Consider the following 26,401-nt stretch of genomic DNA (forward strand, 5'->3'; position numbering starts at 1 on the left):
TATATATATATATATATATATATATATATATATATATATATATATATATATATATATATATCTATATATATATATATATATATATATATATATATATATATATATATATATATATATATATATATATATATATATATATATATCTATATATATATATATATATATAGATATATATATATATATATATATATATATATATATATATATATATATATATATATATATATATATATAGTTTATTTATGAGAAAAAAAATCGAATTGACTTGAGTTCTGGGGTTCCTGTGGTAGCGTGCGAAGAAATTAAAGTAGTTTTAAGTAATTGGTCATGTTGGCCTGACGTCCCTCTTACCAGAGCAGCGATTGGCTCGCTAGGGGTTTAGCCCCGCCCATGGGCGTGACCTGCAGCCTGTTGTATGTTGAACCGACGCGTTCTGCGAGCCACGAATCTAGAGGGTCTCAGTCCACCAGGGTGACAAGGAGGCAGGCAGCGCAAGGACGGACGGGACGTCACTGATATTTGTAAAAAAAATAAAAAATAAATACATTTCATCAAACAACCTCTGGATACCTAACTCGCCCTGGGACTGGATTAATATCAAAGCAACTTTTTTTGGTTTTTCTTTTTAATTTGCTTTGGAAGGCGAGCAGAGCAGAAGACAATGGGATCCCACTCATCCAAGGGAGAGGTGGCCGCGGAGGCGAACGCTGCTGATGCTGCAGCTGTCAAAACCAACGGACAGGTACTTACTACACCTCTTTACACCTTTCCCCTTTTTGCCGTTTTTACGGTAAATGTGGATACAAGTTGCATTTCTCTCATGAAAAGAAAACCTGTTTGTAAATATTTTTTTTACTTATTGTCGAAATGTTTGGGCAGGACAGGTGGGGGTGTGTGTGAAGGGGGGGGGGTGTCTGGCACCCCCCCCCCCCCCCCCACCTAAAATAACATTAAAAATATTTACCAGAATAAGAGAAAATGACTCATTTTAATCTACCTAGGGTTTTGAAGTTCATCTGTGCTTATTTATAATTAAAGACTAACGCACCCCCTCCTCTCTCTCTCTCCATTAACGTGTTGAGTCGGGCTGGAATGGGGGGGGGGGGTTGGATGCACGTAGAAAGTCTCCTACTCCTCCCTTTTCATATAAACCGAATCTATTTATTTGAACTAAGGCTTAATCTCAAAATAATCCATGCATGGAAGCCCATTTGCTATTTCCTCTCACACACTGTAGTTATGACTTGATTATAAATGTTAATTAAACAGGTTCAACAACCTATATGTAAAAACATCGAGCCTTAGTTGTTTATTTGTTGTTTTTTTTTATATATATATACATACATAATTTTTCTTTTGTTTTATGTCAAATGAAATGGATAAGACGATTCAGAAAGACAGTCAGTATTTATGTCTCCTTTTGTCTTTGTTGAGCCGCTGTCTGTCTGCTACAGTCGATGTCTGGTGATGCTTTGCCGCCGCCTGTCGGTAGATTAGGGTATTGCAAGGCGTCGCCTCGCAGCCATGCATGGGTTTTTTTTAATCAGGGCCAAAAAACGTAAATATATTAATCAAACAGCTTTTTTGGGACACATAAAGCTATAATTGATTAACTTTTTCCTTTAAATAAAATATTTCTCATTTATGCTCATATCTTACTATCTTGTCACCTCTAGGAGAACGGACATGTGAAAACTAATGGAGATGTCTCCACAAAACCTGATGGGGAGGCCGCCGCCACCAATGGCTCAGCTGAGGCAGCCAAGGAGCCCGAGGCCGGGGCGGAAGGCGACGCCATCGAACCTGCACCTGCCGCAGACGGGGAGGCCGCCAAACCACAAGGCGAGGCTGCTGCCAAGGAGACCCCCAAGAAGAAGAAGAAGAAGTTCTCCCTGAAGAAGTCCTTCAACCTCAAGCTGAACCTGAAGAAGAGCAAGAAGAGCGAGGCTGTAAAGGAGGAGGCCGGAGCCACCGCCGCCGCCGCTGACCCCGCCACCTCTGAGGAGAAGCCTGCCGAAAACGGGGCTGCCGCTCCAGCGGAGGAGAAGAAAGAGGAGGTGAAAGAGGAGGCTCCTGCTGCGGCCGAGGCTCCGAAGGCAGAGGAGGGGGCAGCCAAGGAGGAGGCACCTAAAGAGGAGGCTAAGGAGGCAGCTGCTCCAGCCCCTGAGGCTGCCAAACCGACAGAGGAGAGCAACTCGACCCCCGCTCCCTCTGAAAAGAAAGAGTGATTGTACCTTAAGCTCACGATGAACTGGGTGAACTGTTTTTCAAGAGAGAGAAAGAAAATTTAAGAGTATATATATATTTATATATATATGTGTATATGTATACATATGTATATGGATATATGTATATGTAAATATATACACATGTATGTGAAAGACTCCTTCGACGTGCCACTTTTTCGTCATGATAACAAGACGACAGACTAGATTCACTAGATCACCTCCCTGGTTACAGCTCAACATCTGGACGTGGACTGGGTTTTTAGGCAGTGGGTTGGTCGCCCGTTTGGAGCAACTGGATTTAACCGGCCAAAACCGCGAAGCAGGAGCCGCGTACGATGGACGCAGAAAGATGGAGCTGAGGCGTCTTTTCCTTAAACATCCACACAGCTGAAGATGCCTCCTCGATGAAGGAATCATACTGGGACACCACCACCACTTGAAATGACTGTTAAATAGAAGAAGAAGAAAAAAAATGTGAAATCAGAAAAATTAAAGAGACTCGTCAACTTTTTACATTCCTATATTTTAACCCAAATTTGAAGTATTTTGTGGTGTATTATAGAAAAACCATCTTAAAGATACAGAGAAGCTACGTCTTGTTTGTTAAAAGCAAAGAAAATAGACAGTTTTCGATTTTTACCGTACTATGGCAGAAAAAAAAAGAACACTTAAGCTTGCTATGTTCACTGTTGCGGTTTGATATGATGCAGAGTTGTTTATCTGTCGTGTGTGAGCCTGAATCTGCTTTGTCTCTGTAAATATGTTGGATTGATTTCTGTTCTTTATTTTGCTAATGTTGACAGATGTTACTGGTTTTATTGTAAAGTTGATAATGGTAAATAAATGTTGGGTACCTGCCTGTCCACGTGTCTGTACGGTTATTTACGCCAATCTCCCTACATTTTGAGGACCAGCTGCATTAATCTGAAGAGGCCTCTGATTCCTCTGAAGTTTTATAAGATCCAAAACTTTATGCAAGAAATTTGAGACCCACATGATTGGAATAAGCACATATCTATAATTTCTGCTAGTTTGATTAATTTCTGCACATGCATATATTTGAGCATAAATGCATCTAATATTCAGGATGTATTTATTGGAAACTGCTGAAGATGTATATAAAAGCTTAAAATGCCTGCCTCTTGGGTGGGAAAATCTTTGAGAGATAGGGGAGAAATCAGCAGTGTTCAGATTAATATCTAGCAATCATTGGTAATGCTATTCCTGGAATTTTTGAAATGAGAAATCTCCCTGAAAGCAAAGCCAAACTTCGAAAGTCCAGTGGATTATTTTTAACTTTTTTTGGAATGACTATGACCTGAATGACTGAGAATCTTCACCAACATATCTAGCGAAGACATGTTTTTTTTTTAGCCATAAGTGTTAAATTCTTATCCAAAAAGAAAGTTTAAATAAGCTGTAAGAAAGTAGAGAGAACAATGGTTTCAGTAAAACTATTTCTTTACACTCAATAATATCACAAGATCCCCAAGGTCTTACAAGCAGGTCCAGTTTATTATAGCACATTTTTATTGGCTAGACAATTCAAAGTGCGGTACATCAGAAAGGGGAAAAGAAAAGTACACAGCAGGAGCATAGAGGCGAGACAAATAGAGTGAGTAAAAGAGACACATTAAAACAATAAAGATAAAATGAGTGACATTAAAAAAGGCAGAGGAACAAGCCCACAGCATCATAGATTTGCTTGCAGCAAAGTGGAGCAAACTGCATTTTTAACTTTGTGCTAGTTGGAAAGAAAACTATCTGGGATTCAGGGGCGGATTTGTTCGGCTGGTTGGGGGCTGGTCCAGGAAGCCCAGCGGACGGGTGCAGGGAGCCAGGGGGAAAGGAGCAACCGAATCTGACCCAGTGACGGTAGCCTGGACACTGGCGGCCCCCTGCCTGCCTTACCGGCCCCCAGCCCCCCTCCTCCAGTAGAGGACGGGCGGCTCATGGCTCTCTGCTGAGGTCCGGTCCAGTCAGCAGCCCAGCAGTTGACAATTCATACCCCCCACACACACACACACACCTAGTATAACTGTAACACAGCCTGCAAATGCTATCAGTCTTAGAATCAGAGTTCCAATCTGTAAATATTGAAAAGTTACACACATTTTCTTGGATTGCACCAGAGCTATGTGTAGTTTTGTTGTGCATGGGCCATGTGAACGGTCATTCCTTATCCTCGGACTGAGTTCCCTCACAGAACTGTAAATGCTTGGAAGCTGAAATTGCAATCCTCCTCCTCTGTTCAGTGATGTTTTTTTCTGTTTTCACAAATATGCTTCCTTCAGCCGTATTTTAAACCATCTGTCCTCTCTGTCACCAATCTGAACACTTTGATCTTTAATCAAGGTGTGCAGATGTGTGTGGATCTCCATGCTACATAAATACGTCAGCGCTCCAACCAGAGATTGCTCTGGTGCGAGCCAACAGAACTGACAGAGACTCCAGGATAGGTGTCAAAATGTCTTTGCACTAGTACCATTCAGTTTAATTATTATACTAAGGCTTATTTTCCAATCACTGAATATAGTCAGGGGGCTGCACATTGGTGCAGTGATTAGCACTGCTTCCTTGCAGCAAGAAGGTTCCGGGTTTGATTCCCAGTGCATGGAGTTTGGATGTTCTCCCTGTACATGCATGGGTTATCTCTGGGTACTTTGACTCCCTCTCACAGTCCAAAAAAATGACTGTAAGGTCTAAATACTCCTTAGGTGTGAGAGTGTGTGGCTGCATGGTTGTTTGTCCTGTGTGTCTGTGTTGCCATGCAATGGATTGATAACCTGTCCAGGGTGGACCCTGCTTTTGCCCATTCACAGCTGGAGATAGGCACCAGCACCCCTCACGACCCCAATGGGGATAAGCATGATGGAAAACAGATGGATGGATGGATGGATGGATGGATGGATGGATGGATGGATGGATGGATGGATGGATGGATGGATGGATGGATGGATGGATGGATGGATGGATGGATGGATGGATGGATCAAAGACTTAAAAACCAACCAGACCTATTATTAAAATGAAAATAGTGCTTTGGATGAGTGACATGAAAGAATATTAAAGTCTAGGATTTACTAAACAAATGAACCAGGCTATGTTTTCTTACCACCAGAAAACCTGAGATTAAACAGGGAAGAGCCTTACTTTGAGTCAGAAGAGACTTTTCATTTTCTCAGACCCGCCTCTCTCTTGGCTGGAGGGATGATTGACGTATCTCGACCTGTCAAGACTTGGAAACTCGAGACTGGATAGGGGACTTGTCAGCAACTGACCAATCAGATATTGCAATTTGTCCCAAAGTAAAAAAAACCCTTCACTACAGGAGCAGATGCCTCTCTTTCCATCAATTGCTGAAGAATTCATGGAAGGGGAAAAAACATCTTGTCACGGCCTTGGTTCTGTTTTAGAGTTTTCAGCTTCACTTTGATCCATGTTTTTCTTTCTTTTCTCGTTTTATTGTTTTAATTCCTATTTTGTGGTGTTTTCTAGATGTATTTGAGTTCTTAGTTTTTTCTTGCTTGCCCTCGCTCACCCTAGCTCCCTTCTAGAATCCTCTGTTCACACCTGCTCCCAATCAGCTCATTAGTCCTGTCTACGTTCAGTCTCCTATATATACTCTCCCTGTGCAGTTCCTCAGTGCCGGTTCCTCATCTTTACTTGGCTCCACACCTGGGTTTTCCCCCGAAGTTGTCTGGTTTATGGTTCCCTATATTTTGTACTTTGGTTTTTGGATATTTGCCTCAGTTGATTAATTAAATCTACAAGAGCTCACCTCTGCCTCCTCACCTCTGCATTTGGGTTCTCAAAACCTCAACCAAACCCTGACACTAATAAAAGGCTAAATGTTGTTAGTGGGGAACATGTAATTCAGACATACTTACCAAGAAGTATTTAGGCAGTGGAACAAAGTTATCATATTCCCAAAACCTGAAAAGATGGACGCACACAAGAAACATATCTTTTATCAATGGGACTTTTTCAATGGCAGCAATAACTTCTTCCATTTTTGTCTTTACAACAGTGTTTGCTTATGTTTAGGATGGGAAAAAAAGTTGTGTTGGTAAATTTGTTATGGATTGGTTTGGAAAATAAACAGCATGGTCTGCAAATAACTATACACAGCCAGGCTGATTCTGTTCCTGATTATTTCCCCTCTTTCTGCAGAAAGTGTAGGCTCCATTGTGGATATTTTTCAAGTACTTACTTGAAATAAACTGTAAATTTATTAAGAAAAAAAATCCACGTTGTCTAGACCTTGATGTTTGATGATGAGGGGAAATGCCTCAGGTAGCATTTTGCTCTACTATGTTGCTGTCTCAAGTGGAGGAGTTCAAGTATCTCGGGGTCCTGTTCACGAGTGAGGGACGGATGTAGCGTGAGATCGATAGAGGGATCCATGCGGCGGCAGTGATGCGGTTTCTGTATCGGACTGTTGTGGTGAAGAGGGAGCTGAATCAGGGGGCAAAGCTGTTGATTTACAGACCGTTCCCTCCCTTGGTCTTTAGATCTGGGTAGTGACCCGAAAGGACAAGATCGCGACTACAAGCTCATGGATGGCTGGAGTTTCCTTCGCACCACCCTTCGAGATCGGTTGAGGAGCTCAGTTACCAGGGAAGACCTTGGAGTAGAGTCTTTGCTCCTCCACGTCGAAAGGAGGTGAGGTGGGAATCGGGTATCTATCTAGGGTGCCTCCTGGTCGCCTCCATCGAGAGGTGTTCCAGGAATGTCCCACTGGGAGGACATGCCTACCTCATGGAAGGCCCAGGACATGCTGGAGGGATTATGTCTCTGAGCTAGCCTAGTGTCACCTCGGGGTCCCCCCAGAGCAGCTGGAGGAGGTTTGTGTGGATCGGGAGGTCTGGGCATCTTTGCTTAGACTACTGCCTCCGCGACCTGGCCCTGGATAAAGTGGAAGAAAATGGATGGATGGATGGATGGATGGATGGATGGATGGATGGATGGATGGATGGATGGATGGATGGATGGATGGATGGATGGATGGATGGATGGATGGATGGATGGATGGATGTTAAACGCAGTTGGCATCAAGACAGTTATTTAGGTTGACCAATGTTCTCTCTCCTTTGTGGTCGTTCAGAAAAAGCGTGTCTTTTGGATGATATGTTAGTCAAAATGTTTGGTGAATTAAATCAGAAGACAGCAACCAGTCAAGCTTCTAGGTGAGAAGACATCACCAGAAGTAAACAGCCAATCAGAGTGTAACGTTGCACATCTGGTGGTAACCCCTCTGAGATTAGAAAATAAGCGACTTTTTAAAAGTTAAACAAAGGAGTTTTTATTTTTTGCATGTAGGATACTTTAACAGGAACTCAAACAAAAATTCTTCATTGTGATGCACATTGCAAAGGGTTAGGGATGCAGTCTGCGAAAGGATAACACATAAAAGTGTGACTGATGCATTAGATTCAGCATGGAGACAAGCTAATAGTTTGTGAAAGGTCAGATCTGAGGTGTTTGTGAACACTGAACACGTAAACTATGAAACAGCAGACAGTCATTTGAATGCATACTAATATTCAGATTTCGGCATAACGGTTCCCTTTTAACTTCTAATGGGCCTCTGTGTTAGGAGTACAGTTAGAATAACCAACCCTATAGTAGTGAAGAACTCTGTAAATCTTTTTAAACTGGGTCTTTTTTGGGGGGAGAGGAGATGTAGGCCTTTAATGCTAATGGTTTTAGTTCCACTGACCCATTGACTCTGTGTTTTTCCTCCCTCCCTGTGCCCAGCATCATTACCCGCTTCACATCAATGGTTCTCCTGCTTCATCTGAAGGCCAGCAGCCTCCTGAAAATAGTTGGCCGAACAGAGCAGCCTGGCTCAGGCTGGACTGACCCATTTCACATGATATGATGTACTACGATCACAGCAGCATTTAGATTCAGCTTCTGGAATAATAATGAATTATTAAAGCCGCAGCTCCCTCTGGACGTTTGTTGTTGTATCTCACACTCATATGGTAGAATATGATTATTATTCTGATATTAAACTGTTAAACCAAACAGCCGGAAGTAAAAAAAAAAAAATGCCTGATTAAACTACTTATATCTCATGTGAGCTGGGAATAAGTGTGCTGTGAATGATGAATAGGTTCTACAATAAAAAAAAAAAATTTCAGAGCTTTTTCTGTCGACATATAACTGCTCACAGGGCGTGAAAGGTGTCAGACCATCCCTTTGTACATGTTTTATTTCTCAGACAGAAGGGACAGTGTCTGGAGACATCTAGAAATAGTGTCATGAATGAGTGGACCTTCACTGCCACCTAGTGGCTTATATGTGTATGTGTTCCATTAGATTATTGAAGGTTTATGTGGATTCCATCATATATTTATATATACACTCACCGGCCACTTTATTAGGTACACCTGTCTAACTGCTCGTTAACACTTAATTTCTAAGCAGCCAATCACATGGCGGCAACTCAGTGCATTTAGGCATGTAGACATGGTCAAGACAATCTCCTGCAGTTCAAACCGAGCATCAGTATGGGGAAGAAAGGTGATTTGAGTGACTTTGAACGTGGCATGATTGTTGGTGCCAGAAGGGCTGGTCTGAGTATTTCAGAAACTGCTGATCTACTGGGATTTTCACGCACAACCATCTCTAGGGTTTACAGAGAATGGTCCGAAAAAGAAAAAACATCCAGTGTGCGGCAGTTCTGTGGGCGGAAATGCCTTGTTGATGCCAGAGGTCAGAGGAGAATGGCCAGACTGGTTCGAGCTGATAGAAGGGCAACAGTGACTCAAATAACCACCCGTTACAACCAAGGTGGGCAGAAGAGCATCTCTGAACGCACAGTACGTCGAACTTTGAGGCAGATGGGCTCCAGCAGCAGATGACCACACCGGGTGCCACTCCTTTCAGCTAAGAACAGGAAACTGAGGCTACAATTTGCACAAGCTCATCGAAATTGGACAATAGAAGATTGGAAAAACGTTGCCTGGTCTGATGAGTCTCGATTTCTGCTGCGACATTCGGATGGTAGGGTCAGAATTTGGCGCCTACAACATGAAAGCATGGATCCATCCTGCCTTGTATCAACGGTTCAGGCTGGTGGTGGTGGTGTCATGGTGTGGGGAATATTTTCTTGGCACTCTTTGGGCGCCTTGGTACTAATTGAGCATTGTTGCAACGCCACAGCCTACCTGAGTATTGTTGCTGACCATGTCCATCCCTTTATGACCACAATGTACCCAACTTCTGATGGCTACTTTCAGCAGGATAATGCGCCATGTCATAAAGCTGGAATCATCTCAGACTGGTTTCTTGAACATGACAATGAGTTCACTGTACTCAAATGGCCTCCACAGTCACCAGATCTCAATCCAATAGAACATCTTTGGGATGTGGTGGAACGGGAGATTCGCATCATGGATGTGCAGCCGACAAATCTGCGGCAACTGTGTGATGCCATCATGTCAATATGGACCAAACTCCCTGAGGAATGCTTCCAGCACCTTGTTGAATCTATGCCACCAAGAATTGAGGCAGTTCTGAAGGCAAAAGGGGGTCCAACCCGTTACTAGCATGGGATACCTAATAAAGGGGCCGGTGAGTGTATATATATATATATATATATATATATATATATATATATATATATATATATATATATATATATATATATATATATATATATATATATATATATATATATATATATATATATATATATATATATATATATATATATATATATATATATATATATATATATAGTCTTTACATATATATTCAATTCAATTTCAATTCAGTTTATTTATATAGCGCCAAATTCACAACACATGTCATCTCAAGGCACTTTACAGTTCACCAGATCATACAGTCAAATTGATACAAAGTTTTCTATCTAAGGAAAACCAGTTGATTGCATTGACTCATTGACTCAAATACAATCCCTCACACTAAGCATGCTTGTAGCGACAGTGGAGAGGAAAAACTCCCTTTTAACAGGAAGAAACCTCTGCAGAACCAGGCTCAGTGTGAGCGTCCCTCTGCTGAGGCCGACTGGGGTTCAAGGAGACAGAAGCAGATATACAAAAAGCAGCTGCAAAAGGCGGCCCCGTCCAGGAAACACACAGCCAGGCAGACGAGCTCCGAGCCAGCTCCCATGCCAGAGGACGAAGAGAGCACATCCAGTCAGTCACGGTCAGAGAAACAGGACCGCACTGGAAAACAGGCCGATCTCCAACATCTATAAACAAGAGTGTTGATGGAAGCAGCACAGCTGATGTTTCTTTCCAGGATGGCGTCACAGCCAAACAGGAACAGACGAGGCAAAGCTACTCTGAGGAAAAGCAGAGAGAGCATAACGTCAGAGATTGATAGATTGATATATAGATAGACATCAGAGACATTAGACAGATTTAATTTAGTCATTTTGTATACACAAGTGTAAACAAAAAGAAATTTCGTTAAGAACAGCTCTCTAGACTATTTCATTTTTAAAGTGCAGCCTTGATAAGGTAAGCTGCAGTAATAAAAAAAAAAACAATGTGATGGAAAAACAGTAATGTAAACAATATGACTGTATGGTTACAGTTTTTGTTTTTGTTTTTTACAAACCATTTTTTATAACCCATTTTACATAACATTCAGCATTTTAATGGGAGCAGGGAAAGTAACAGTTATGGATTCTGCTGGACCTACATTGGATGCTGCAAAGCCTCTTCCCAGAAGGCAGCAGGGAGAACAGTCCATGGTGGGGGTGTGAGGGGTCATTTATACACTGCTCAAAAAAATTAAAGAACACTTTGAAAACACATCAGATCTCAATGGGGGAAAAAATCATGCTGTTTATTTATACTGACATGAACTGGATGATGTGTTAGGAACAAAAGGCCACATCATTTGATGGAAATGAAAATGATCAACCTACAGAGGACTGAATTCAAAGACACCCCAAAAATTACAGTGAAAAAATGATGCAGCAGACTCGTCCATTTTGCTGAAATTTCATTGAAGCAAATCAAAATGGTATTCAGTAATTTGTATGCCCCCCCACGTGCGTGTATGCATGCCTGACAACGTCGGGGCATGCTCCTAATGAGACGACGGATTGCGTCCTGGGGTATCTCCTCCCAGATCTGGACCAGGGCATCACTGAGCTCCTGGACAGTCTGAGGTGCAACCTGGCGGCGTCAGATGGATGGAAACATAATATCCCAGAGGTGTTCTATTGGATTTAGGTCAGGCGAGCGTGGTGGGCCAATCAATGGTATCAATTCCTTCATCCTCCAGGAACTGCCTGCATACTCTCGCCACATGAGGCCGGGCATTGTCGTGCACCAGGAGGAACCCAGGACCCACTGCACCAGCATAGGGTCTGACAATGGGTGCAAGGATTTCACCCCGACAGCTAATGGCAGTCAGGGTGCCGCTGTCTAGCCTGTATAGTTCTGTGCGTCCCTCCATAGATATGCCTTCCCAGACCATCACTGACCCACCACCAAACCGGTCATGCTGAACGATGTTACAGGCAGCATAACGTTCTCCACAGCTTCTCCAGACCCTTTCACATCTGTCAGATATGAAAGGGTGAACCTGCTCTCATCTGTGAAAAGCACAGGGCGCCAGTGGCAGACTTGCCAATTCCGGTGTTCTGTGGAAATGCTAATCGAGCTCTACGGTGCCGGGCAGAGAGCACAGGGCCCACTAGAGGATGTCGGGCCCTCAGGCCACCCTCGTGAAGTCTGTTTCTGATTGTTTGGTCAGATACAGTCACACCAGTGGCTCTGGCAGTGCTCCTCCTGCTCCTCCTTGCACAAAGGAGCAGATACCGGTCCTGCTGATGGGTTGTAGACCTTCTATGATTGTTGTAAACCTTATATATATATATATATATATATATATATATATATATTGTGCAATCGAAATACTAATTTGTTCCCTCGAAAAGGAGCAACCACCATGATAGACGCGATACCCTGAAGGAGTTTAATTTTAGGTCTCAGATTAGCTATAAAAAGACTCTGATCTGCCGGGCTCTGCAAGGATTTCTCATTAGTGCGGCATTATTAACAGCCAGGTATGAAAGGTGACCAGATGTCCGGATGCTTGCGGGACTGTGCTGTAAAACAACAGCTGCTGCTTTCCAATCGATGTTTCTTTTGAACAATTATCGTTTCAACTCAAGTTCCAGTTGAAGGAGGAAAGGATGCAAATATGTTCATGTGATCTGTGCAAAGGGATCCAATTAAGCAGCAAATAAGTGCATTCATTGCTTTTCTCATAAGTAGTATTATGCACAGTGGCGGTTCTAGAAAAAATGTACCAGGGGGCCAGGAGGGGGCCAACGTGTTTCAATGGGGGCCCAGAAAGGCATGAAATAAAAAAAAAGGGCAAGGGATTCAAATATATTAATATAGCTTCATGAAGTAAAATTTTTATTCAATAAGGTTTTATTAAAATTCTATGTCTTATCAGGTAGATCATCTGCTTCTGTCTCCTTGAACCCCAGTCGGCCTCAGCAGATGGCCGCTCACACTGAGCCTGGTTCTGCTGGAGGTTTCTTCCTGTTAAAAGGGAGTTTTTCCTCTCCACTGTCGCTACAAGCATGCTTAGTGTGAGGGATTGCATCCGAGTCAATGAGTCAATGCAATCAAGTGGTTTTCCTCAGATAAAAATCTTTGAATCAATTTGACTGTATTATCTGGTGAACTGTACAGTGCCTTAAGATGACGTGTTGTGAATTGGCGCTATAGAAATAAACTAAATTGAATTGAATCATTCACAGCAGCAGTGATCTCTAGCTCTGACTTGACAGGGAATTATCCCTCTGTTATTATTATGCTGCACAGTTTCACATGGGGAAGGCAGGCTTTGTGTGTGGTCTTAATGGATGTATATAGACCCAATTCTAGGGCTGAATGTTTTTGCCAAATATCTAAATTACAATAATTTTTTAACCAAAATTGCAATTTTATTTTGATATTCCTTTGCACTAACCACAAGCATGTAGATGTTTCACCCAAGGCTTTCGGTTTCTGAAAGCATATAGATAAATGTCTATATCAGAACATCAACAGCTATACTACCTAAAAGTACCACAGAAAAATGTAACCCTATTTTCAACATTCTTCAAGGATGTCCAATTTCCCCATTTTTGCTTATTTTAGTTGAAGAAATGTTAAAGATCTACCTAGAAAAAAACTGTACAGACGCTGAAAAATTTAACATCTTTGGCACTTAGTTAATCATTAAACAAATGATCAATTAAGTAAACAAATAACACTACCCTTTAAAAAAAAATTAAATTAAGTTTCAATTTAAAGGAATAGTAAACCCAAAACATGATTAGCCTTCATTTTCTACTCACCCCCATGCTGAACAACACTCTGGAGTACTTTTTTGATATCTGAAATGCATCTGGAGATCTGGGAGGCTTCTTGCTGTCTGCTGACATTCAAATAATGGAGGTCTATGGCGCCCGAGGCAGAAAGGTCCATAAAAGTCCACAAAAAACGTGTCAATATTCCTCCATACTGCTCGTCCAATGTATTCCAAGTGTCCTGAGTGGGTAGCGTCCACAATTTACTCGAAACGAAGTCATTTAGAATGTTTTTAAAGCATAAACAGTAGTGTATAGGATTTCCTAAAAGCGCGTTCGCGAGTCTACGGAAACCGCGGCAGACCAAACCAGATGAAAGTGCGCATTCAGCTCGGCAAAGAACTCATGCTCTTCCTCAACACTGAAGTCCTCAGACATTTTTCTTTCGTTGTTTCTTTCTTTGCACAGGTAAACAGCACATTTCTTCTTCTACGCTTGCATTATCGGCAGAGCAGACGCTGAATGCGCACTTTCATCTGGTTTGGTCTGCTGCGGTTTCCGTAGACTCGTGAACGCGCTTTTAGGAAATCCTATACACTACTGTTTATGCTTTAAAAACATTCTAAATGACATACACATGCAAACATGCACATATATATATATATATATATATATATATATATATATATATATATATATATATATATATATATATATATATATATATATATATATATATATATATATATATATATATGTGCATGTTATTCTGTGTGAAGTACAAATGTTATCCCCTTACAGCTGAATTTAACAGATTTCTTAAAGCACTACCACTACTTAAAGCACCAACACAGTTTTTTTATCTGACTAAAATTAAATAGCTTAGCCTCATACAATCCCTCAATTAGCCACTCTAACTGTTAATGGATTTTCATTTACAGACAAAAACCCCAAATAACATCACAATTTGTAACTGTTTAAATGAAATTACCTTTCCTTGGTAAAAGTAACAAAAATAACATACCCACAAATGTGACAAAACATATATCGAAAAGTTAAGAACTCTATATCTGAATCTCTCTGTACAACCAAAAGCAAAAGAAACACTTTAATCTTAAATGCTACCGGTATTTACCCCTCCATTTACCAATTACTCATTTCAACAGAGATGGTTATAAATGGTAATTTCATGAAATACATATAGAAACAACAGACTATGTTTTCTATAAAAGCAGCAAAGCTAAAATATTTTGGAACAATTTAGAAAGATGGATTAGAAAAAAACAAAAAAAGAGTACTCTTTCTGGATTGATTTCCAGAGATACAATAAAATTTGAAAATTTTCTAAAAAACAAAAGCAGAATTGTATTTTAATTTTATATTTTGTCAGGCAAAATTCTTCATTCACCAACAGAGAGTACAAGATCGTCACCGGATTTTTGCATAGTGTTAAATATTTGTTTTTATCGGAATTTCATTTATATCTGAAATCTCTTAAACATGTTGAAAAATATGAAGATATCAATAAAATGTTAATGAAATCCCCACTAATTCCCATAAATACCATAACCAACATCTTCCTTTTTATATATATATTTTAGTGAATTTTAGTTTACTGTATTTTATTTAAATTAATGTTGTCCTTGTAACTATCAGTACCTGAGTCGGCCTCTGTCATGCATGAATTAAACTTTTTAATTGCCATACTTGGTTGAACGTGTTTTGTTATGATAAAAAATAAAATAAAAAGCACAATTTAACCTTTATCTTCTCACTGCTGCTCCCAATTGTTTTCTTAAAGCTTAATCTTTGGGAAACCTACGGTGTATCAACAATTTAAATAGTTAACTTTATGTTGTAGATAATATTTCCTCAGTTTCCCTGCGGGATTCATTTTATGACGCGTCGGACTGTACTTTTACTAGTTCTTTTAAATGTCTTTATCACGGGAAAAGCGATCATAGAAGTTTTTTTTTCTTTTTATTCTTTCCTTTAAAGGCATCTGGTCTGGTTTGTATAATAAAACGGTTTATTTTAGATTTCATTTTCAAAGGAATAAAGCATCCTTTTATGATCGGCGATCTCTCCCTATAGCTCTTTCTGCCCCATCCAATATGGCGCAGAGGAGACGCTTACGTAGCATTGTCACTGGGGTCCGCTTGGCAATGAGGACCACACCCACTATTAGGGAGCGCTGCATTATGCAAAACGACCTGAACCTGTGTCCATACGATCAAAGTAATTCTGTTTTTTAGAGAAAATTAGTACTAGCCAATAAAAACAATCACATCATTTTTTTAATGAAATTAAATTTATAATGATGACGCTTACAGATCTATGTTTCTCTAAGACTAAAAACCAGAGTGGTCCTCGGTTTGTATTCAGGCTCCTCCCGGTGATGCGGATGAGCCGCTCTGATTGGTTGAGAAGACCTGCCCCGCCCCTGTCTGACGGAGAACCCGGCAAGCTGGCGAACCAGTAAGGTAACTGGTGTAAAATGGCGCTGTCTCAAGGAACAAAGAAAAAAGTTTGCTATTATTATGACGGTAAATATTTAACTTGAACTCCTTAGGTGCATTAATTCTGAAACGTGTTTTTCAGCGTATGAAACCTTGGGATTTTATTTTTCTACATTTGGGTTTCAATGTTGCAGAGGGGTCTCACTCATGAAGCCGGTGCTGGGGAAGCTAACGTTAGCCAGCTAGCTTGATATAGGCTAACTAGCCGTTAGCCCGAATCCCGCATCCCGGATGACTGTGGTCTGCAGCTTGGGTCCAAAGCACTTTGTATAAAAGCAAACTTTTATAAATTATGAACGCATTGTATGGGGTGCTGGTTTGCATTTAAATTATATTCATAAACCACACGGTGTCCATCCAACTTGCTAACAACTTCCGAGAAGTGAGGACGGATTCATCAGTTTGGTTCATCTGCTTTTATCCGCTTCATCTTCCCAAAGGCTTTGTCGGTTAAATTAGTCTGGGATTTTTGACTTATCCATGCCTTTGTTCACATATATTTGCTCTCGTTGAAACGAGATAACTTGCTTAATTCACGCTGAAGTTATAATTATTATTGTCCAATTAAATAGTCATTTAAATCCAGCGTCCACCTAATGTTTAATGAGCTAACGAGGCTTTTTCATAACGAAACATCTGATAAATACTTCCGTTTTCTCTTCCCATTGTGTCGTCTAACCCTTTATTTGAGTCGCTCATGGATAATTATAGATTCATATCATTTAGATGTTTATTGTGTACCTAATATTCCGATTATAATTGTTTCCCTTTGCGATCTTTCCCTTTTTGTAAAATGTCATAGAAGAGAAAAAAAGCACTGTTTTACTGCCAGTTTAGTGAAATAAGCTGAAGCAGGAGAGAATGTGCAAATTGGGCATCGATGAATAAAATGAAAGGCATAAGTCATTTTTTTCAAACAATAGCTTTTCCACTGTTTTTGGTTTTAATCGGATTGGAAGTTATGTGTTCAACCAACCTTTCCTTTTGGTCATACCAACCAATCTAACTTTGGCAGTATTTTTACCTAATCTATATTTGCACTAGGAGAAACCAATACAAATTATTCACTTTACAAAGTCTGATGTGGGTCTTGATCCATCAACCTGAAGAGTGGAAGTCCACCTCTTACAGCTGATGCCACTTGTAAGAAAAATTTTGAAAGCAATACTAGTTAAAACTAGGAGTGGAACAGTTCACAAAATCCATGGTTCGGTTCATGGTTTCGTATTCATGGTTTTCAGTTCGGTATATGTTGATTGTTAGGAAAATCTATTATGTCTTGTATAGTCAGGTTAAAACTGAAAGAAAAAAAAGCAGTATGACATTTGATACATCATTGTGACAGTCTTAGGTTAAAAGTAGGTGAGATTCTGGCAATGCAAAAGAGGAGACAGTGCTAGTTCCAACATGTGCTTCATTCATTTGGCAAACAATTTGCCAACTGTCCCACTGGGATGATGTCTCCGCAGGTGAGCTGATATGTTGGTCGTGTTGCTGTTAGCATAAACAACACGTGTTGCACAATGCTTGCACACTGTTGCACTTTAATCCACAATTTTCTTTCCGCCGTCATCGTAGGTCACTCTAAATGCAAAGTGGTCCCATACAGCAGACCTATAAAGTGCTGCTGGCGCGTCTTCCAACTCCTCTTCTTTCCCACTCGCCATACCCACACAATTCTCAACAACAACTGATTTTTTTTCTGCTATACCCGGCTACGCTTATTGGCTGCTTCTTCTTGTTTACTACTGGTGGTTGGCTTTGGTCGCAGTACTGCCACCCTCTGCTCTGGAGTGTACACGCTTCGCCTATGAGAAAAAGCAGCAGCGCATGAACCGAACGCAAAACACACAAAGTGAATCGAGACAGTTGAACCGAACAGTTAGGACGGTTTTCATAAACCGTTCCATCCCTAGTTAAAACCTGTTACATCTGTAGCCAGTGGCTCGCTCAGATTTTGATAATATTTTTAATCTAACCGAACTAGTTTTAACCAACTAGATCAGTTGTTTTTCCAACCAATCTATTCTTAGAATCTATCCAAACTCTATCCAGCTGACAGCAACTCTCCGACAAACTCCCACATCTGAGGCTGTTTAAATGCCTGTCCAAGTTCTGGGCGAGCTGAACCACTTCCCAAAGCGGTCACGTGGAATGGTGGGGTGGCGAGGCTTCGGACGTCATCTGTTTTGGCTCCTGCCCCAAATGAAGCAAGCCTCGATATGTACCTCAAGGAAACGCCTCAAAGCCTCGGTTCATCTCATAACATAACTAATGTATAGCATTTTTTTCCCCTCTCGTAATAAGGGAAATATGATTTTTTGCCTGCTAACCAAAAGAGTGCAAGAATGAATCTCATTTAGATGTGTTTTTTTGTCATTAGTGATTCAGATTACTAAAAGAAAAAAAAAACATTTTCGGAGGTCTTGCTTTTTTGTGGCATTAAATGTTTTATAAAAAGAAAAACAAGGCTGACCATTTTTAGGTTATGTAACAACCAAAACCTTGATAAACGGCATATAACACATCTGTTGCCAAATGGCTACAAAATGTCACTTTGGAAAACATAAATTTGAAGGATTGTTGGTTAAAAAAATGAAACATCTTGTGCATTTTTTTTTTTCTTTTTCTTTAAAATGCTGGTTAAAAGCTGACTAAACAGTATTTTATTCTCCTTCAGGTGATGTGGGGAACTATTACTACGGCCAAGGCCATCCCATGAAACCCCACAGGATTCGTATGACACACAACCTCCTCCTCAATTATGGACTGTACAGGAAAATGGAGATCTATGTGAGTCAAATATGATTTGAGCGGCAGTTACTCTGATTTCACTTTTCATTTTTATTGGAATACTAAACCGTTTGGGTTTTTGGTTGTTTGGTGGAAGTACAATGTGGAGATCAAAGCTCTGATAACCTGTTTAACAAAGTGATGTGTTGCCAATTTTTACCCATTGGGTAAGTTGATCCTGCTCCCACATCTCGGTTGTTGGGGAAACTTCAAACAAACTGGACAGGGTTTCCGGGGGTCATTAAAAGTCATTAAATTGTATATATTTTTTTTAATTAAGGCCTTAATTGGCATTAAAATTAATTAAATACGATAATCGTGGCACTTAAAATGCTTTATTGTTTTTAAAAATTTGATTATAAAAACAATTTTGCCAGATATATTGCGATATACTTACGTGGAACTGCTTCCGGTTGATGGTAAAGCTGTATGTTCGGAAAGAAGCTCGAAGCGGCGAAAAAGCTAGCAAATCGGAAAATGCTAATTTCAACAAAAGGGGTTGGAAAACCAGGAATTCAGGATATGGCTGACAGAGATGATGGAGGATTTTGCCGTGCTTTATACATATATATGTGTGTGTGAGTCATTTGTACTTGTTGATGGCATTAAAATAATTTTTAAAAAGCATTCAATTAAAACCCTGCTGGAATATGAAGCTGTATTCCGGTTAGTTTTTATTTATTTATTTTTACTTGATCTCGGCGAACGTATTTAACTCTTCATTAGTTCACATGTTCATTTTCCTCTCGGTTGAAACACATTTCTATGTAGACAGTTTTTGAAAGGACTTTGGATTACTTTGCTTAGCATAGTTTAAACTGACACATAACTAAAGTGGCTGTGTGCTCTCTAACAACAATTAATTTTTAATGTGAAGATGTTTTTTTTAATCATTTTAAATCCAAATGTATGAAAAAAATATATCTTAATTGCTATATTAGCCCACATGTACATGTACAGCAGGGGGTGATAATCGCCTGTTTGCCAGCAGAGATGAAGAAGTGTATAGACGGTGGCTAGGCTAATGCTTAATTTTTCCATTCTGTATGTTTCTCACAACATGCTGCCGTGTTCAGAACATTCAGTGGCATCGTCAAAGAAAACAGAACCCATTTAGGACCTTCAGTTAAACTGGCATATGCCATTTTTAAGGTGGTTTTGGCAGTTTTTCAGGTGCCATATGCCACTTCTCAATAGTGGTATGCAAGATACGAGTTTTGGCTGCTGAGATAAAAAAAAACACAAAAATAAACTTAACAACAATAGCTTAAAGGATTCAATAATATTTTGCCTGAAATAAAACTACACAATTTAATTTTATGTTATCAAATGTAACAAAGACAGTAGAGGGACACAGCGGATGAAGCTGTGTGTAAATCAGCTGCAGAGAGGATCTATTTTGGTGCCACAAAACGGCTACAAATTTTAAATATATCCCGCTTTTAAACGGGGGAAGCTTTGCACATGTCTCCCTCTCTACAATCTAATTCTAAGTCATTAGAGGAGTGTAACAAGTTATTAAATATAGCAATAAAGATGGCAACAGTGAGTTTGAGACAAGTTAGGAGAATTTAAATTAATTAGATTCAATATTATCATTGCAATTGGAAAAAAAGAACCATGCGGTTTTCTGTTTATATTGAACTGTTGCATTAGGGCCACGGTGTGCCTAAGTAGGCACAGTGTGTTTTAGTGCACACTAGTGATGTATAACCAGAGCATGTGAGCGGAGCAGAAGAAATATGGCGGCGCGCAGAGCGGTTTTCAATTCAAAGTCTAGAGCGAGGATTCCGCTCCGATGCGCTCTATTTGTAAAATAACATCTATTTGATTAAAGTGAGATTTTTTTGTGTGACAATAATTAAAAGGGAAACGCGGGGTAACATGAATTAAGCGATGCGTTACGTTCACAGCTGGGAATAATTAAACAGCCAGTTAAGACACTACACATGTATCAGTGACATTACATCAAATGCCGTGTGTCTCAGGGTGTGTGTGTCTCAGAAAATGCCTTCTCTGAAGATATTTTATCATTGCCTCCATTTTATCTCCTCTTTCTTTCATATTTTCTCCTTTTTCCTCTTTTTCCTTTCCTGTTTTACTTACATTGCAGTGTCCATATAATCTTTAGTACTCGCTGCATGAATTATAATAAAGCTATTTATATGCATAAATCAAGCGGAACACTATGGCATTAGCCTTACTGCTTCACTCGTGAAGGTAAAATCTGCTGGGTCTCTTTGGCATCAAGACAATCATTCTTATTGCTAAATTGCCGGACAGGACACTGTGGGGAAAAAAGTGTTCGATTTTCAATAGATTCAACCTTTGACTTCACCCTGTTCTGAGCTTTTGGTTTTCTTGTATAATTTCAGAGACCACATAAAGCCAGCGCTGAAGAGATGACGAAGTACCACAGTGACGACTACATCAAGTTCCTGAGGTCCATCCGCCCTGACAACATGTCTGAGTACAGCAAACAGATGCAGAGATGTGCGTTCTGCTCTCTATGCTGGGGCCTCCGGCTTGCCGTATCTCACATTCTATTCAAGTCATCCTTTTTCTTCTTCCCACAGTTAACGTTGGAGAGGACTGTCCGGTTTTTGATGGTCTATTTGAGTTCTGCCAGCTGTCAACAGGCGGATCAGTCGGTCAGTTGGTTGTTTTTACATGATCCATCTTTCCCCTGATTTTAAGGAAAGAGTTAAAACTATTTTAAGTAATTCCAACTTTTGGTTTCAGCTGGAGCCGTGAAGCTGAACAAGCAGCAGACAGACATCGCCATTAACTGGGCGGGGGGGCTCCACCACGCCAAGAAGTCTGAGGCGTCTGGTTTCTGCTACGTCAACGACATCGTCCTGGCCATCCTGGAGCTGCTGAAGTACGCTAAGCATCACAATGTCGTTTATTTCCAGCTGTATTATATATTACTTCCATAACCTCTTATTTCAGCTACAGTTGGCAAATATAATATAAATTTATGTCACCTTCGGTGTATCTAAGAGAACAATTTTACTTGCTAAAAAGTGTTCTTACTTTTTTTTTTTTTTTATATTTGATTCAAACTTTCAGGATAAACAGCAAGGTGACAACACCACACTACGCTAGGAAGTAGAAAACAACAAAAGCCCCTTCATGCCGTCCCTGACCGAGATTTATTTCCAGGAGTTTTTCCACAATCTGTTCCTGGGGTGATATTTATAGGCTGAATCACATCTTTATACGTTTACACTTGCAAACCCTCAGCAGCAGTAGCAGCAGCTTCTGCTCTCTTGCCAAGTTTTTCAGCGCTGATCTGTCTGCGTAGTCATGGGCGGCTCAAGACAGGGGCCAACGGGGGCCTGTACCCCTGTAGAACATGTCATGGCCCCTCTACTGAAGATATTACCCAAAGAAATTCTGATAGTGCTGGAATAGACATGGTTACTGATGGGTCCTTTGGATCTATTTATACATATTCATACTTATTCATAGCATCTTGATTCATATTTCGCAGCTATTATACGCACCAGCTGAAATAAGAATAATTTCCTTTCCCATTGAGTTCCGTCCTAGTGTTCACAGGGATGGACATCTGTGTCTTCAGCAGGCGTAGAGCTAACAGAAATGGCAGCATTGCGAGGCAAGGGCTTAAACATGTACGGCTGTAAGTCTTCTACACCAAACCAAGCTTCTGGCGTCCTCTTCCACAGCATCTTCATCCTCGCTTTCCTCTTCTAAATAAAAAATGTATGTCGGAGGAGATTCATTCACAACCTCCGACACTAAACTCTCCTCCTCTTGCATGTTTCCGCTGTCCATAGCGTTCCTTGAAAGTGTCGTTTCTAAGTCGCCAATTTAGTGCTACTTGGTCCCAAAGTAATTTCCCATTGGGAATCTACTAGAACTAAGTTGCTAACTGGTTAGCAAGATGCTTCCGACAAACTGGCCACAACCAAAAGCTGCTTGCAAATCTTCCGCCACAACAATCCCGCCCCCTTGATAATCGACCAATCACATTTACTTTATTCACTTGTGTAAAGTCGTGAACCATTCAAGAGAATTCGGAAATGCAACGGTTGGAACAGCCGTTTCCCTACGACTTTAAATTCTAATTCAGTTTATATAGAAAACGGTCATTTTAACTTAAGTAAAAAATATGTAAAATTCCTAAATAATGAAAGTATATTGACCTAATAAGACATTAAGGGAACTGATAAGAATTGTTATTAAACCTAATTGAATAGAAATTTCACTACATGCAGATATCTTAATATATTTTAACCCTTACCCTTAAAACATGCCTGCCCCCTCCTACATTTGGTCTAGATCCACCGCAGTGCGTAGTTGCACATTTTCTGAGGTTTGCAGTGCAGAAATGATGTCCGTACTGAGAGGTGTTGAAGCCCGAAATGACAGTTTGGCTGCGCGGACGCCTCAAACATTAACCATGCTCAGTGTTTTTAATTTCACCGCCTATAAGCTGGGCTCTACTGACCGGCCAAAACACTTTAGTACTTTATAACACCAAAGCCCTTGGTTGTTTATGGTTCCTTTCTGGTAGTTTAGGGTGGAGGAAATGATTGTTTACTTCCTGTCTATCGTCCAGATACCACCAGAGGGTGCTGTACATAGACATCGACATCCACCATGGAGACGGAGTAGAAGAGGCCTTCTACACCACAGATCGGGTCATGACGGTTTCTTTCCACAAATACGGGGAATACTTCCCCGGCACTGGAGATCTGAGGGTCAGCAGCACAGCTTTTCTCCAGGAAAACTCGGCCTCCATGGTCAGGACTCCATGTTTAACCAACATTTTAAATGTGTGCAGGACATCGGCGCAGGAAAGGGCAAGTACTACGCTGTGAACTACCCTCTGAGGGACGGCATCGATGATGAATCCTATGAAGCCATCTTCAAACCGGTACCTTTCTCTGCCTTTGATCAGATTCCACATTTCAGATCAATCCCACCGCAGAGTAATGATTGTTTTTTCTGTGTTAGATCATGGCTAAAGTCATGGAGATGTACCAGCCCAGTGCGGTGGTTCTGCAGTGTGGAGCAGATTCTCTCTCTGGAGACAGACTGGGCTGCTTTAACCTCACCATTAAAGGTAAAATAAAAATGGCTCCCACCAAAAAAATAACAGCCTTTAACATCTCTTGTTTTGGTTTCCCTCTAAAGGCCATGCGAAGTGTGTCGAATACATAAAAAGCTTCAACCTTCCCCTGCTGATGCTTGGCGGAGGCGGCTACACCATTCGTAACGTAGCCCGTTGCTGGACCTTTGAAACGGCCGTCGCCCTGGACTCCTCCATCCCAAACGAGCTGCCCTACAACGATTACTTCGAATACTTCGGGCCCGACTTCAAGCTGCACATCAGCCCGTCCAACATGACCAACCAGAACACCAACGAGTACCTGGAGAAGATCAAACAGCGGCTCTTTGAGAACCTCCGCATGCTGCCTCACGCCCCAGGAGTCCAGATGCAGGCCATCCCCGAGGACGCTCCTCACCCCGACAGCGGAGACGAGGATGAGGAAGACTCCGACAAACGCGTCTCTAGTAGGAGATTTAACACAAAAGCACAGAGAGCGAGGGGCTGGGTTTGTTTCACGGAAGCTGAAAGAGGTTTTGTCTTCCAGTCCGAGCCCACGACAAGAGGATAGCGTGTGAGGAGGAGTTCTCCGACTCTGAGGACGAGGCAGAGGGCCAAGGAGGAGGCCGCAGGAACGCAGCCAACCACAAGAAGGCAAAAAGGGTGAAGAAGGAGGAAGAGAAAGAAGGAGAGGAAAAGAAAGGTAAGGGCTGCTCACATTAAAAAGGTTTATTAGCCAACAGGATGTTTTTATAACGTCCTGTTTTTTTTCTAGAAGTGAAAGAAGAAGAGAAGGAAGAGGAGAAGATGGATACGTCTGGGTAAGATCAGAGGGTGGATAGAAGCAGCCTCTTTCACATTTCTGCTGCGTTTCTGCCATTATTAAAGTATAAAACCTTCACCTAGCTGTTTTCCGCAATGTTTATAAAAACGGCCAAATACTGAAGTTGGCTTTTTGATTAAGCTGGTTTTTTTGTGTGTTTTTTTTCTCTGCATTTAAACCAGCTTAAAGCTCAGCTTTAAAGGAAAATCTTGGTCAGCATGGAATAATCAATGGATCATTATCTATGCCTAAAACTAATACATTTGCGGTGATTTAATGAATTTAGCATTAATCAGTAAAAAAATAAATAAAAATAATTTTCGTCACAATAAGTGAGTCTGGGAGCGGCCATTTTTGCCCAAATATATAACACCTCCCTCCTGCCATCTTCCGGCAGTGACATCACGGTGCGATAAGCCTAGCGCCATTCTCCCCGCTTTACAAGCAAAATCAATGGGAACTACTAGACACATCTGCAATCAACAACAATTATTGAAGATTTCCAGAGGACTTCACCATTGTAATTCACCAGAGCTATAGTGAAACTGACAATTCCCACGTGCATGGCAGTTAGATGTTGTAATACAGCGGATAAAGCCGGTCATACACTGAGATTGTTTCAATCGTTGCTCGCAGCTACAGCTCATGCTGTACGAGGAAACCACATGGTTTCTGCGTACACAGCTCACAGTGTTTGTTCTCACACTGTGCAGCACGGCGCTCTGTGATTTACCTGCTCACACCCTACATCTAAAAACCATGTCGGACTCAGCTCCGCAGTGATATGGCGCTACTCTGACTCGTCTATCTGGAAGCCAAACCAGTAGAAGCTTTTCCTGAAGCCAACACTCAATCAGTTCCTTAAATAACTTCATCAATAGGTGAATACATTGAGATGTTTCATTAGAAATGTTTTATAAATGAATCTTTCTGTTTCAGACCAAATGAGGAGATAAAGACGACCTGAAGAGCTGCTGTTGGCCCACAGCTTCCTGTTTACCTCCTGCAACAAGAGCGTCTTTTTATTGTTCCTGTTTTCCTTCGTTCCTGCAAACAAACCTGGTTTACATTGTTTTTGTTGTTTTCCACGAGACGAGCAGCAGGTGGATGGGAGCGTGCGTGCGTGTGTATTAATGATCATGTTTAAGCCCCGCCCACCTGCTGCCCACTGTTTCCATGCTGGAATATTTAGATTAAAGTCTGTGAGGCTGCGGTTCTAGATGGTTTCCCCTCACAGAAAGACTTTACTGGTAGTTTTTGTAACTATTTATGACGCATCGACACCTTGCTGTTGTTTCATCAGTGACTGCATGCTTAGAATCGCCTCTCCTTCAGCATGTACATATTTCTCAGTCCCTAAATCTGCTCCATTAAGTTATTTTAAATCAAGAAGCAGCTCATCGTCCCATAATTCTCTGCTCTGTGAACCGATTTCTTTCCTGTTTTGTTTTTTTGCATTCATGAGTGCGTGTGAACCTCTGCGGAGGAGGATGTTGCTGAGCAAATGAATTATTTTAGAGATTTTGTATCATTTTACAGAAAAAAAAAAGTAGAGAAAGCCAGGAAGTGAATGCCGGTGTGGCTGTTGTATCCTTGTGAAATGTGTATCTTTGTCATAAAAAAAATAAAGAAAAAGGATCCATCTCTGGTCTTTGCC

The 26,401-nt window shown here is 40.9% G+C and overlaps 2 protein-coding genes across 2 annotated transcripts; both read left to right on the top strand.

The window, feature by feature from the left end:
- The first annotated feature begins 435 nt into the window (after window positions 1–435).
- Window positions 436–3,089, top strand: marcksl1b (MARCKS-like 1b). Its single transcript, XM_038290593.1, has 2 exons — window positions 436–742; window positions 1,677–3,089. The coding sequence occupies exons 1-2, from the start codon at window positions 662–664 to the stop codon at window positions 2,226–2,228; spliced, it is 633 nt and encodes a 210-aa protein (XP_038146521.1). The 5' UTR covers window positions 436–661; the 3' UTR covers window positions 2,229–3,089.
- Window positions 3,090–15,919: 12,830 nt separating this feature from the next.
- On the top strand, window positions 15,920–26,393 carry LOC119786975 (probable histone deacetylase 1-B). The gene is made up of 12 exons (XM_038290591.1): window positions 15,920–16,075; window positions 18,729–18,841; window positions 21,217–21,334; window positions 21,418–21,492; window positions 21,584–21,722; window positions 23,430–23,571; window positions 23,655–23,747; window positions 23,828–23,936; window positions 24,008–24,388; window positions 24,469–24,624; window positions 24,697–24,742; window positions 25,684–26,393. Exons 1-12 carry the CDS (start codon window positions 16,027–16,029, stop codon window positions 25,709–25,711), a joined length of 1,449 nt encoding a protein of 482 aa, XP_038146519.1. The 5' UTR covers window positions 15,920–16,026; the 3' UTR covers window positions 25,712–26,393.
- The last annotated feature ends 8 nt before the right edge of the window (window positions 26,394–26,401 follow it).

Source organism: Cyprinodon tularosa, unplaced genomic scaffold, assembly GCF_016077235.1.
Source record: "Cyprinodon tularosa strain WSP-4 unplaced genomic scaffold, ASM1607723v1 ctg284, whole genome shotgun sequence".
Taxonomy (NCBI): Eukaryota; Metazoa; Chordata; class Actinopteri; order Cyprinodontiformes; family Cyprinodontidae; genus Cyprinodon; species Cyprinodon tularosa.